The sequence below is a fragment of the Chroicocephalus ridibundus genome, chromosome 6 (genome assembly GCF_963924245.1).
Source record: "Chroicocephalus ridibundus chromosome 6, bChrRid1.1, whole genome shotgun sequence".
NCBI classification, from domain to species: Eukaryota; Metazoa; Chordata; class Aves; order Charadriiformes; family Laridae; genus Chroicocephalus; species Chroicocephalus ridibundus.
The window spans coordinates 13830688-13843324 of NC_086289.1; the positions used below are offsets into that span (position 1 = coordinate 13830688).

The following is a 12637-nucleotide window of genomic DNA, read 5'->3' on the forward strand; positions in this document are numbered from 1 at the left end:
TTGCCATTACAAAAGATAATGTAAGAGCCAGCTGAGATGGGCTTCCTAGTTCTCACTGCTGCATGTGTGAATAACCAAGTGGGTGGGGCACAGTGCTAATAAAAGGGAATGGCATAAGGCATTCTCATATTTTTGTGTGTGCTTGTGGGATTTTCTCTGACATAGTCATGCCAAAAAATACAGTTTGAAGTCTTTATGAGACTGTAGCAGACAAAGGAAACAACAAACAGACCTTCAGTGTTCTTATCTTTGCTGGAGAACTGATTGATCATTGTTTTTAAAAAGTTCAAGCCTTTTAAATCTAAGCCCTTGCCCAAACTAGTCCCTGGTACAGCTTTTGTCATCTGTGATGGTCTGAGCATATTTTTGTGTTAAAAGTATTTGGGATGTAGTGGAGATTTAAGAGTCCTTTAATTTTCTCATATATGTAATACAAAAGTTCATTTCATGCTGTGCGCATGTAATTCAGGTTGCTCGCATTTATCCATGCTACTGAAATTGATGAAGCTGGAAAAGTGGACATGGTTTATTTGCAAGCAGACAATCTTGTTTTTACCCATGGTCTGTAGGCCTTGGGTGGACCCAGTGGATTAAACTGGGGTACCAAACAAGTCATCCAATGAGCAGGTGCACATAGATGGAGATGCACACCTTACCTTCTTCCTGGTCTCCTGGGGGTTTCACTTTTCCTCTGATTTTAGACATGAGTGAGTAGTGTCCATTATCATTTCAGCAGCATCAGCAGGTATCATGTGTTTTAGAACAAAAAACCATTCTGCCAAGGACACCTCCTTCCCTACTGATCTGCAGCATCAGCAAGCCAGATTTAAAAATACACTTCCTCCCTGTTATTAAGGAACATATCAGGTCATTTAACTGAGGCTAGAGAAAGCCTTATGAAGTAAGAATTTAGAGCTTTTTTCCTAAGGATGAAATACGAATGTGGTGTTCATGGGAGTTTTCCATCTTTGGATACTGCTGACAATAAAGTCACATCTAGAGGGCTGAGATTTCAGTGTGGCAATGTTGACAGGCACTGACCATGCTTATGTTGCAAACCAGGCTCACAGGTTAATACGCTCATGTGAGAGCTAACTTAAAGCTCTCTCCTTTTTTTCTGGTCATACAGTTAGTAACTTACATAATGTTGTAAGTGTGCATAATTGTTGTGATATGGGAGATATGTCTGTGTATTCGTGCAAACAAAATCACGTGTCTAAGGAAAGCTGCCTCAGGATTGTGAGGCAGGCAGTTTACCAAGAATTATGAACAGGTGTGAAACTCTCACTTTTTAATAAAAAGGTTGAAGCAAATTCTTTAAAAGTCAGAAGACATAAGGTACTGACAGACAATGGGGACTCAATAAATACTTGCTTATCACACCTCCTTTCAAAATGCTCAGCTATAGGGAAGGCAACAAGAATGTCTTCTATGCCATTTCCTATAGCAAGTAAAATGTGCAGTGAAGCTTTTTGACTTCTGCTCGTTTCTTAACGCTGTTTATGCCAGCTGTGGCTCATTTCAAAATGGATATTTCACTGTTTGTGAGCTGTATTGCTTTTGTTCCAATTATTTCCAAAGTGGTTTCAGTGCAAATTTTCTATTCATGTTCATATCTGAAATAACTGTATTTTGAGTCCCTTTCTTTACATAGGCATACAGAAAGAGCTTTACTGATGAGTGTGTAATATTTTCTTACAACCTCAATGGGTTGAAGTGATTATTGTTATGTTATTTTTACCATTGTCATGTTCCCTTACTGCAGAAGGACAGCTTTGCCCTTGTGACATTTGAAGTCATTGAGAGTTCCCTTACTGCTGAAGGACAGCTTAGCCCTTGTGACATTTGAAGTCATTGAGAAAGTTCCTACTGAACTGAACAGAAGCTGAACTATGCTTTAGAAGTCAGTAGAAGTGTGGCATATGGAGTGAGCTAATGGTATGATTTCATGTGGTGCTGAGATACTGGAATTGCAACTGATTGCATTAGCATAAGTGTTTCACACTGTGTTTAATGTGTGAGAAGGCAACCGTTCTCCTTCTAAACACATTAAGGAAACTGTATTTTGGGCGAAGAATGTTTGTCTTAAATGGAGTCTAGGAATGCTGAACTGATGCTAGTGAAGAAAGAAAAGTCTTTGATGAACCAAGTTAGCAAGTGCTACCCACTTTAACTGGGGATGTTTTCCCATCAGTAGCCCACATAGCTTTGAGGTTGTGTCCTGGCATCAGGACCTCCATAGCACATATTGATTGTCACTGAACAAGCTCGCTTTGTCATCAGCCTCTTTGATGACAGCCGTGCCATACCATTCCAAGTAACACTCCTGCAACTGGAAGTCTCCCAGTACATTCACAGCTGAAAGAAAAGATATTCTGGTTTTGATGTTGTAAGTTTAGTACGTTTTTTCCTTGAGTTAATTACAAGCATTTTATGGGTAACATATGCCAGAATAAGCTATTTCATCATTGTTAAATGGTTGGTGGTAACTCAACATATGGGTATGCATTGACAAGTTTTCTCTTGAAAGACTCCACAGGAGTTAGATCAGCAGATAGATCACCCTGGAATTTTAGCTGGCATGTACCCTGTCTTTTCTTGAGTCTGTGAAAACAGGCACGACTAACCTTAAAACTGTGCACATTGCTGTCTGGATAGGAAGTCCTATGTGGGATTAATTTTTCGAAGATCAGCAGTGCGTATATGGGTGCACCCTTCTTAATCATACGTGATACATGGGAACAAAGAGTAGTCAAGAGTATCATCGTCTGGTCCATGCAGTTTATTTTGTTTGGTGAAATCATTCTTTTTAATTTCAGCAAGGAATTGCGGGTCAGAATTTTTTTTGTTAAAGGAGGATTCTCATTTTCTAAAACCAAGCCTAGCAGCTGTTAAACTACCTCTAGTCTAACACTTCCTTGTCCTAAGCTTTTCTCTCAAACCTAGAGATCTGCTTTCTCACAAATACTGCTATAACGTAGGAGCTACTATTATTTAGCATTACCAGTTAGTGTGCCTAGCTGTAACTGCTGATTTTTTAAAGATCCTTCTAAACAGGAGGATCTTTTCTTCAGACAGAATGTTCCAGTACCTGTTACTGAAAGGTCTTGGTTTTTTGTTGTTGCCTTCTCAAGGAGCTTCAGATTCCACTTAGAACAAATAAATAGCTCTCCTCATAGATCTCCAGCTTCTCAGGTACACCACGGGTACATCTTGCAGGTGAGAAGTCTAACTATGTCTCAAAAGCCAACACTGGTGAGATGCTGAAAGTTGTTGCTGGCCTGCAACATCAGAGTCACTGCATAGCAATGCTGGAAAATTGCAAATGAAGATGCTGCCCTTTCTGCTCAGTGCTATAGGCAATGTCCCTCCGTTCTGCCAGTCTCATTATTCCAGATGTAGTACAGATTTTTAACGGTCAAGCCTGCAGTCTTAATTTTGACACCAGACAACCAGCCTGAGGTACAGCTCTCTGGAGAGTACACCAGGCAGTGGAGAAGTTGAGAGGACCTCAAGAAGCTAAAGAATGTATACGTTTTCCTTTTATCATGAACCTGAGTCCACCAAAGGTACATTGCCATGCATATTGCCAAATTTCAGAAGCAGGCCAGAGTGGTGAAGTCATTCTGTGATGCACTCTTAAGACTTGGATGTGTCACCAAGAGGATAGGATCAATACTACTGAGGCAGAACAAAATAGTAAGGATGTGGCTCATATATGTATCTTACATAGATATATTTACTTTATCTTTTCTAAGTAAACCTATGTGCAAGAACCATCCTCACAGATATGATGGGGTAGTTGCAGTGACTTGTCATACAAAATGTGGAGGATCAAACCCCACACCCTGAAGTCACTGTAATAAACTCTATTGCTGCTATTAATTGTTGCTGCTATTAATTATTGCTGTACTGATTTTTGAAACAACAAAACCACATGGGCCAATTTCATCTTCAGCTTAGCTGATTTCATGGGAATTGATGATTTTATATCAACGACCAGTTTCATTTAATTAATTTGTAAGAATTTTTTTCATCTGCATAATTTGGGTAGAAGAAAGGTAGGAAAAGTGGGATAAGATTAAATGCTCTTCAAGTGGTTTCTTTGTGGGAAGCAGCTAAGTGGGAGATGCAGCCTCCTTCAGTGTTTTGGCCTATTAAAGCCATTACTAGAATGAATGCAAATGCAATCTAAGATTCCCTTTACATTTATGCCCCACAGATGCATCCATGTTCGACCTGATGCTCTAAGTCATTAAACTGTGACTTAATGTTCATCATCTCAGGCTGACAACTTTCAAGAGGTGGTCATCGAATCAGGAAGCTCTTTCATGAAGAGATGGGTATGTGTTCAAATCAGAGCATCTTTAGAATATATTCCACAAATGAATGTTGACTGTGTTTTCCCACTGATATTTTAAAAATGCAGATCCTAGGTAAAGTATTAAGAAATGCATCAAGGGATACTCTTAGCATATTCTTTCTAATTCTTTAAATACTGTTCACAGTTGTCCCTAACAGTTCCTGAATACTTGACACAGAAATATTCTGTGAATATTTCGTACGTACACAAGTACATAACAAACAATTCTCTTGTATTTGATCATATGCTTGTTTATTTCTAAGTTATTTGTATGTTGGGAGCTGTACGTCCTGATTTTTTATTGTACACTTACTTGTATTGCTCTAGATGCTGGTCTTTTTTCACTAGTTTTTGTTCAGTTGTGCAGATGCTTTACATTTGTTTTAGGAAAAGCTGAAGGATTCCACTGACACTGCAAATAGCTACAGTAAGGTAAACAAAACAGAAGTAGGAGCATGTAATTTAATAGCCCCTTTAACACCAACCCAACCATAGCTCGCTGCCCTCCCTCCTGTGAGCCGATTGCTCTTGACTGGCAGTTGCTTAGTCTCTGTTTCCATTCCATCTTCTTCTGACTTGGTCTCTGTCTTCCTAAGTTTTCATTATAATATTTTATGTGCATGTTTTGGCGTGTTGATTTCTTTATGTTTTGCTTGATTGCATACCCTTGGCATTCATTAGCTACCACAGATGCTATTCTGCCTGCCACATTTTGTGTACTCAGCTGGAGAGGATCGAACCTCTTTATTGATGAGGATGGGGATATATGTGTGTTTCAGTGCTTCAGTAGGCATTAGGTATTGGCCATGGCTGTTCATCGGCAAAAGAATTTGCTTCTAGACATATTAAGAACAACAGTTTCCAATACACACTGTTCATGCCTGCACTGTTAAGGAAATGCCTTATGAAACTGTAAGTTAAACACTGCCTGCTGGTCGGGTAGATGAGTTTCACAACAATTTGTTACTGATTGTCCTTCACCAGCAAAATATGGTAGTTTTTACCTGCAGTTACAAGTTTAAAGACATTTGCAAAACTGCCAGATTGTTATTATCAAAACAGTAATTAACTGAAGTGTCATGCAATTAAATTAGACCAGCATGTGTTTGACAGCCTTGGGCAACACTAGGAATGAAGTCCCCAGTTCGTCACAGTACTTAAATATGCACGTAGCTTTGAACCTGTGGGTAGCCCTCATGAAGGCTAGTGGTAATTCTCAGTGATCAGAGGTCTAGGAAACTCGGTATCTGAGGAAAGCTGCAGGAACAGGAAAAGCTTAGCCTGCTGTTGAAAACGATAATGGCATATATGACAACAGCATTCAAATGCATAAAAGGTGGTGGCAAGAATGGAGATAAGTTACATTCAGAATGGAAGAGAGGAAGTGACCCTCAGCTGAAGCAGGAGATACATGTTTTGGAACTTCAGGACATTTTCTAACAGCAAGTGTGATGAGATATGGACCAGGCCCTCTCGGAAGGCTCTGAAACCTCACGGAAATTTTTAAGTCTTTCAAAGAAAAATCTATCAAGAACAATTAAGGTGGAGCTGAGTCTTGGGACAGAGAGATGGACAAGATACCTAATTGAAGGCCTTTTCAGCCTTAATTTCTACAGTTGTATAATTTTATGTGCTTAAAATTACACATATACATCAAATGAAATGTACAAAGACTCTCACAGGGTTCATCCTTATAGGCTTAGGCAAATGTTATTCTGTCAGAAGGGGGAGCAGTGGGTCAGTCTTCTTACTGGGCTTTCTGTTGATACCTCATCTTCACAAAAGAAACTGGATTCAGTGAACTCAATGTACTGAACTCCAAAAATACACACACTTGCTAGTGAGGGTTCTTCACTTCAGATCACCACCTAGACAGTGTTTTATCCAATATTTTTATCTTGCCATTTTACCTAACAGAACAATTTTCTTAGTATAGATTCTTAATATTTGGGGGGAGGCGTGTTAAATATTTTGTTCTGAACACTTTAATTTATGCTGGAAACTAAAAACATCTTTAGTTGTTGTGGTTACAAAGCCTTCACCTGACAACTTTAATCATGGATGTTATTAAAGAAGAGCAGTTCCTTTGCAGGCACTGAGTGAGGAAGGCAGCCACCATAACATGCATCTGGCAAACCTGTGATAACAATAAATATACCTAGAAAGATCCATCCCAGCAGGAACATCTGAAATACATAACATATGGAGTGAGGATGAGCCCAGGGTGCCTTGATTTTGATAAGAGAAGGCTGTGCATTATAACAGGTCTCACAAACTGAACTTCTGATGGAAGCAAATTAATGAGAATCTGAATCGCTCTGAAATGAAAAGTTTGAATAACAACTAAGTTTCCAGCCAGTCACCTTGGTGAGAGGAAGTGACACACAACAGACCTGGCTTTTTGGGAAGGGCAATACTTTTGTGCTTTGGATAAGAAACAGGATTTTTCAAGCAGAGACATGAAAATAGTGGTGGGTGCAGCCAGAAGGTTCAGAGCCAAGTCAGAAAAACTGCCAGAAACTGGAAGCAGAGGCTACTTAAATAGCTTGGTTCCAAGTTTTGAGTGTTCACTTACAAATATCTTACTCAGAACTATTTAAAATATAATCTGCTAGTCTAAAGTCAGTATTTAAGCCCTGGTGCAAGCAATGCACTGAAAAGAAAAGCTTCCTTTTTCCTGGGGGTTCTGTCCTACCAGCTGAGCAGCTGGAGTCCAGTGTACTTGCCATCATGCCACTATTTCTCCTTTTATTTTTGATTTTAAATGCTGCCTTGGCATTGGAGAAAAGCTGTTCTGGAAAATGAGATCCTCTTGGAGGCAACATTATGTGAAGGATTGGTAGAATCCTTGATGGCCATTACTGGGGAGAGCAAGGAGTAAAAGAGTAACTTTGAATGTAGGAGCCAGATTATGTAGAAGCTTTTCCAGTAAAGCCAGCTACTGCTCATTATCTTTGACTGAATATTCCTTGTTTATATATTTGTAGCTTTACTCATTGCAACTGAAATTGTGATGCTCACCGTTTGCAAAAATGGTGAGCTATTCCAGGAGAAACCCCATTGTGCAAGGCAGTGTGACCCCAGCTAGTTTAGGATCATCTTTTCTTTTAACCGTCAGGAGAAATGTGTGAAAGAAGTCAGCAGTTAAAATGAAGGAGCATTCCTGCCTAGCTCCATAGAAATATGAGTCCTGCTGAACATAAAAACTTTTCAATCAGCTCTGGCATTTTGGAGAGCTGGCCCTACATTTGTCACCTTAACATTGTCATTTTGATTGTAACAATGAGTTACAGATAAATTAGATGAATTGTGGTAGATGCAGCAACTTGGGTCATCTGCATTCTAACTGCATGAACTGTAAGACTGTCATGCATGAAAGAGCTGCATGATTTTTATATAAATTATTATTATTACTACTATTTTTACTACACCAATAAACATGGGTAGATATTCCACAGACTGCATTGTACTTCTGTATTCTTACGAAGCAGAAATAAATAACATCAAAGGGCCACAGACCTGCACTGATCTGTTCTCTTCTCTTCTGGGTCACAAATCTTCTCTTTGTTTATCCTTCAACAAACAGTTTTTGATTGGAATTAGCATATCACTTGTGGTTTTGTATGGCAAAGATGTGTCTGGCTAGAGATTTGCTTGCAGAAGCATAATCTCTAATGAAAAGCAAGACATTTGGAGAGGTGTGAGGAAATGGGAGCATGAAGAAAATAACCATGAGTGGTGCTGAATATTGCTTTTAACCCACATGAGAAGAAAACTGCAAGCTAAAAGATGTTCTAGATTAAAGAACAATGAGGGATCATAAAAAAAATTGGAAAACACCTGTTAGTGAGCTGCCAGCTATGGCTATTGACTCCTATAATACTGCTTAAATATTTACTGTCATTCTAAGTGTTGATAAATTGTGTGCCTCTTAACTACTCTGTGACTCCAGCCACAGTTTCCAGCTTTTACACATGTCTGTTCATAGTTAACTCAGAGTCAAGTTGGATGATTTCTGAGGAGAAGTTTTGAGTCTATGTTGTGACTGTTCCTTGTGTGTCTGTTCTGTTGTTCTGTCTCTGTGGGAACGTTTGTATGGTCAGGAGGTCTGTGCCAGGGTGTCAGATGTAGATGTGAAACTTCATCAAGATTACTGAAGTGCTGGCATATCAAAGTAGAAGAAAGTCCACAAATGCTATAATTAATTTCAACACAACAAGATACAGATGAAAGGCACTGTGAAAGAGATAAAAAAAAAGAATATTTATAAAAATCCATATATAGTAACAGAATTTGAGAAAGATAGACCTTGTACCTTTTGGCCAAGATCTCAAAAAACAGCCAAAGTGTGAAACTAAGTTGGATCCCAATTTCAGTCTGTGCCAGCTTCCTTCTGAACAGAGCAAAGATCTGTGTTACTCCAGGATAACCACCATGGAGCGGACAGCACACTGTGGATGCTTTTTTCTCTCCAAACCTTTTCAATGACCAGGTTGAACAAAGAAAGACCGCTATGCTTTCTGCAAAGCTGATGGAAAGGTGTCTTTTTCTAAACAACCAGTTCACCTTGGAAGTCAGGATAGAAGTATGTTCTAGACAAAGACACTTACAACTTCCTTATTGAAAGAGATCTTAGCAGACTCTGACTCAGCTTCAGATGTTCTGAACAGTATCACTCCTTTAATGCCTGGTTTTGGTGTGTTCTTGTGGAGTCAAGGTTTGCTTATCATGCCCTGCTGTGGCATTTGTAGCTCTTACTCATGGCAGATAGTTGTTCTGCCTTTGGTTGTTCTATACAGTGCATCTATCATTATCTTTGTTCAAGGATTGAAAGTCTGACATGTAATCATTCAGTCCATCCACCTTATTCCATTTCCTGATAAATTGGTTGATGAATTTGAAATGGCTGAAGATTTTCATCATATGAATTAAGGGCACGTAATTAGGAGGGGAAGGTTACTGTACTGTACACAAGTGATTTAGAACCTGTGGCAATCCATCACAGCCTAATTTGGTGTCTTCCACTGAGAGCCTCCTATTCTTCTGTTGAGGACAAAAGCATTTGCCCTGCTTTCAGATCTGTAGATCAAAGCTTCTATGGATGCAGTATTGCAATTGGGATATGAGCTTCTGGGTTGTATCGCTTTAAAGAACTGTGATCAGAGTTGTCTTTTTATTCAAGGTGCAATAAAAATGAAGTATTTTTCTTACCCTCTTACATATTCTCCCTGCATCCTTGCCATAGGCCCTGTGTGCAGTACAGAATGTAGCAGCTCTGACCTTTATAGCATCTTTGCTTACTGAAAACAGCATTTAAAAAAAAACAAAAAACAAACAAACAAAAACTTCAGAGCTTTTGTATCAGTCTTTTATTCTGGGCCCAGCTTTTTATTGGTGCTATAAGCTGCATAATTCTTATTTGCAATAACCCAATTCTTGTGAGCTGAAGAGATTGGGAGGGGGGGAGAGTTAGAAAAGGCATACATAGTAGCCTACAAAACACATATTTAAATTGATAATGTAACCAGAGTCGCTCTGTGTAACAGCTGACGTTTGTGGATAAATGAATATTACTTCTATCATGAATAAATGCTTATCAAAACAGGTATTATTGCCCAACTTACCCCTCAGTATAGATCTGATGGTGCATTTACTTGCCTCAAGGGAATGAATGTCCTTCCAGCAGGACTCAATAAGGACGGCGATTTTTTTTTGGAAAAAGTAGTCAGGAAAGCTAAAAATCTTAACACTTGTAAAATAAAGCTTCAGGTGTTAAATCAAGGGGTAGAAACAATGCACTGTAACTTAAATGAGCAGTTCCATTTTGTAAATAAAGAGTAGCTCAAGACACAGTTGAAGTCAATAGACTAGGGAAAACTACTAAATTTGAAAAGCTTTGATACAACAGCTCACACAACTCTGCTGCCAGTCACTTGAATTGAAATAACACCTTCCCTCCTATGACCACAAAACTTAAGAACTAATAAATTTCCATATTTCCTTGCTAAAAAGACAAGACGAGGAAAATTTGTGAAAAGAGTAGAGAGAGGACATTTAATATCTATGTCTTGAAGAGGATACTTTTCAGTTCTTGAAGAAGGGAAGAGAGAAAAAAGTGATGGAGGCATGGTTTCGGTAACATGGGAGAATGTTTCCAAAGAATTGGCAGCTCTGAAGAAGTGTTATTAGCTCTGCATGAGATTAACTCATTCTTTACTTCAGTAATTTTTACAGTGTGATAAAGAAGGGTCTCCAAGGCAGTCTTCAACCTCAGTACTGAGAACATGTACGAAGCTTCCAGCTGCCACGTGAGTTGTGTTCTGTGGAGTGATTTTACGAAGAATGTCATGTCCCATCTTGTGCTTGCAGTCTTGCAGGAGATCAGCAGTCTTCTAGCCATGTGTATTGGATAATAATATTTTATGCCTCTGGAATGTGTCTTCTAATGAAGGAGTGCCATTTAAACTGGGACTTTGCAAGCCTGCACATGGCAGGTGAGGCCGTGTGCCCCAGGAAAAGCAGGTGCAGCAAGACAGAAGCCAGGAAGAAGGATTCAAGCCTTTCTGAGGATCAGTTCAGCAAATAAATAGAAGTAGAAATAGGAATAGAAACGGTTTCATATGCCTTCTTGACACAAGCTGTTATAGCAAGTGATATGATGTTGCCTTTAGAACCAAAATAAGATCCAGATTGCTCCGTTATAGTGCATGGTGTTAATTAGATCTAAACAAATGCAACAGAAGCAAGCACAATCCAGTTTTACACTAATGGAAACCAGAAATCAAGAAACCAGTCTCTTGATTTAAAACTCTTTTGCAATACTCAGATAAGCATATGTTTGGAAATTGATTTATGGTTGAGAAGCACCCGGGGGAACAAAAAGCTGATGTAAGCTGAAATGCCTATCCCTGATAACAACACTGATCTTTACTGTGACAAATGCCAATCCCTAATAAATCCCTAACGATTAGTGGCAATAAACAGGGCTCACAACAGAGCATGTTCCCTCAGAGGGAACGCCTTAGTAGCCCCAGCAGGTACTTTTCATTCTGTTGTTTACTTTGGCAGTGAAAAGTGAGCACCACCCTGAAATGCTTGAGAGCCTAATCATAGGAAGTACCTTCCTAGCGAAGAAGGAGAAGGATCATGTTGACAGGGACCAACTCTGGGACAGAAATCTTGTAGAACTCTGTAGTCTTCCATTCGAAGTCTGACTCAATGAATTTGCTGAATGGCCTCAGTCTTCATCATCCAGGGGCCCAGGGGATAGTCAGAACTTCCCAGGATATACAGAGCACAGCTGTTCTAACATGTTTGTACAAAACCACTTTTATCCCCCTCAGAAACCTTGCTACCTAAACTTGACAATTGCACCAGAAATTGTATTATTTTAAAGGAAATATTTTCTGAAAGCCCCTTCAGCCCAGGACAGACTGATCGTGGGGTTAGAGAGAACAATGTGAAAATCACAGGTTTAAATCACTATACAGGTGTTTGCATACTCCAAGTGAATATATTCACCACTGGGCTGGGCTTCCCTTGCTTCTCCACAAAAAATCAAAATGCCTTGATTTCAGTTTGATGTGGCTTTCCAACTAAAAGGAGACTCTTACCCCATCAGTATTAATGTAGTGACAGACAGTATCTGCTACATCATTTGATCTCAGGAGAGTTCAAATATGAAGATAGAAACTCAGAGAGACAACTTACTACTCTTGAATCTTAGCTATGTAAACCTGGCAGAACTGAGTGAAAAATCGAGCCTCATGATTGTACAAGAAATGTGTTTTTAAAATGTTTTTATTTGCCTGTTAAAAGAGTGGAAATATGGTTTTGTGCTTTCACTCCCCCTTTACTATAAAGAGTGATCCCAGACAAATGTTATGTGGGAACAATGGCCAAGTCTTACCCCCTGTTCAGATCTGGAGAATCAGCTGGCTTATGTTTATCTTATCATTTCTGGGTTTAGATTGTACCAGCCTCATTTAGCAGTGACTTTCTGGAACCAGAGTTCTAGCAGAACCAGAGTTCTGCTTAGAACCAGAGTACAGCTTGAAAAAGTAAGCGAAGAGGGTTGACAAATGGGATCTGTTTAAGCAAACATTTTTGGAAGAAATGCATGGTTTTCTTTGTTTAACTCTTAGTGGGAGGGATTTTAATTTTAAATTATAAAAATCAAAAAGAAATGTTGAAAAACGCTCTAAAAAGCTTTGAATTTTTTTAAAAAAACATTTACTTTGGTAAAACTTGTATTCCCAATGATTCCTCCTACTG

At 39.1% G+C, this 12637-nt stretch overlaps 1 protein-coding gene across 1 annotated transcript in view; it reads left to right on the plus strand.

The window, feature by feature from the left end:
- The first annotated feature begins 4313 nt into the window (after positions 1-4313).
- Positions 4314-12637, plus strand: part of COL17A1 (collagen type XVII alpha 1 chain) — a 56922-nt gene continuing 48598 nt past the window's right edge. Inside the window, exon 1 of the mRNA XM_063338378.1 lies at positions 4314-4343. Within this exon, the coding sequence (XP_063194448.1) occupies positions 4340-4343 (4 nt within the window). The 5' untranslated portion in view covers positions 4314-4339. The remainder of the gene's footprint in view (positions 4344-12637) is intronic.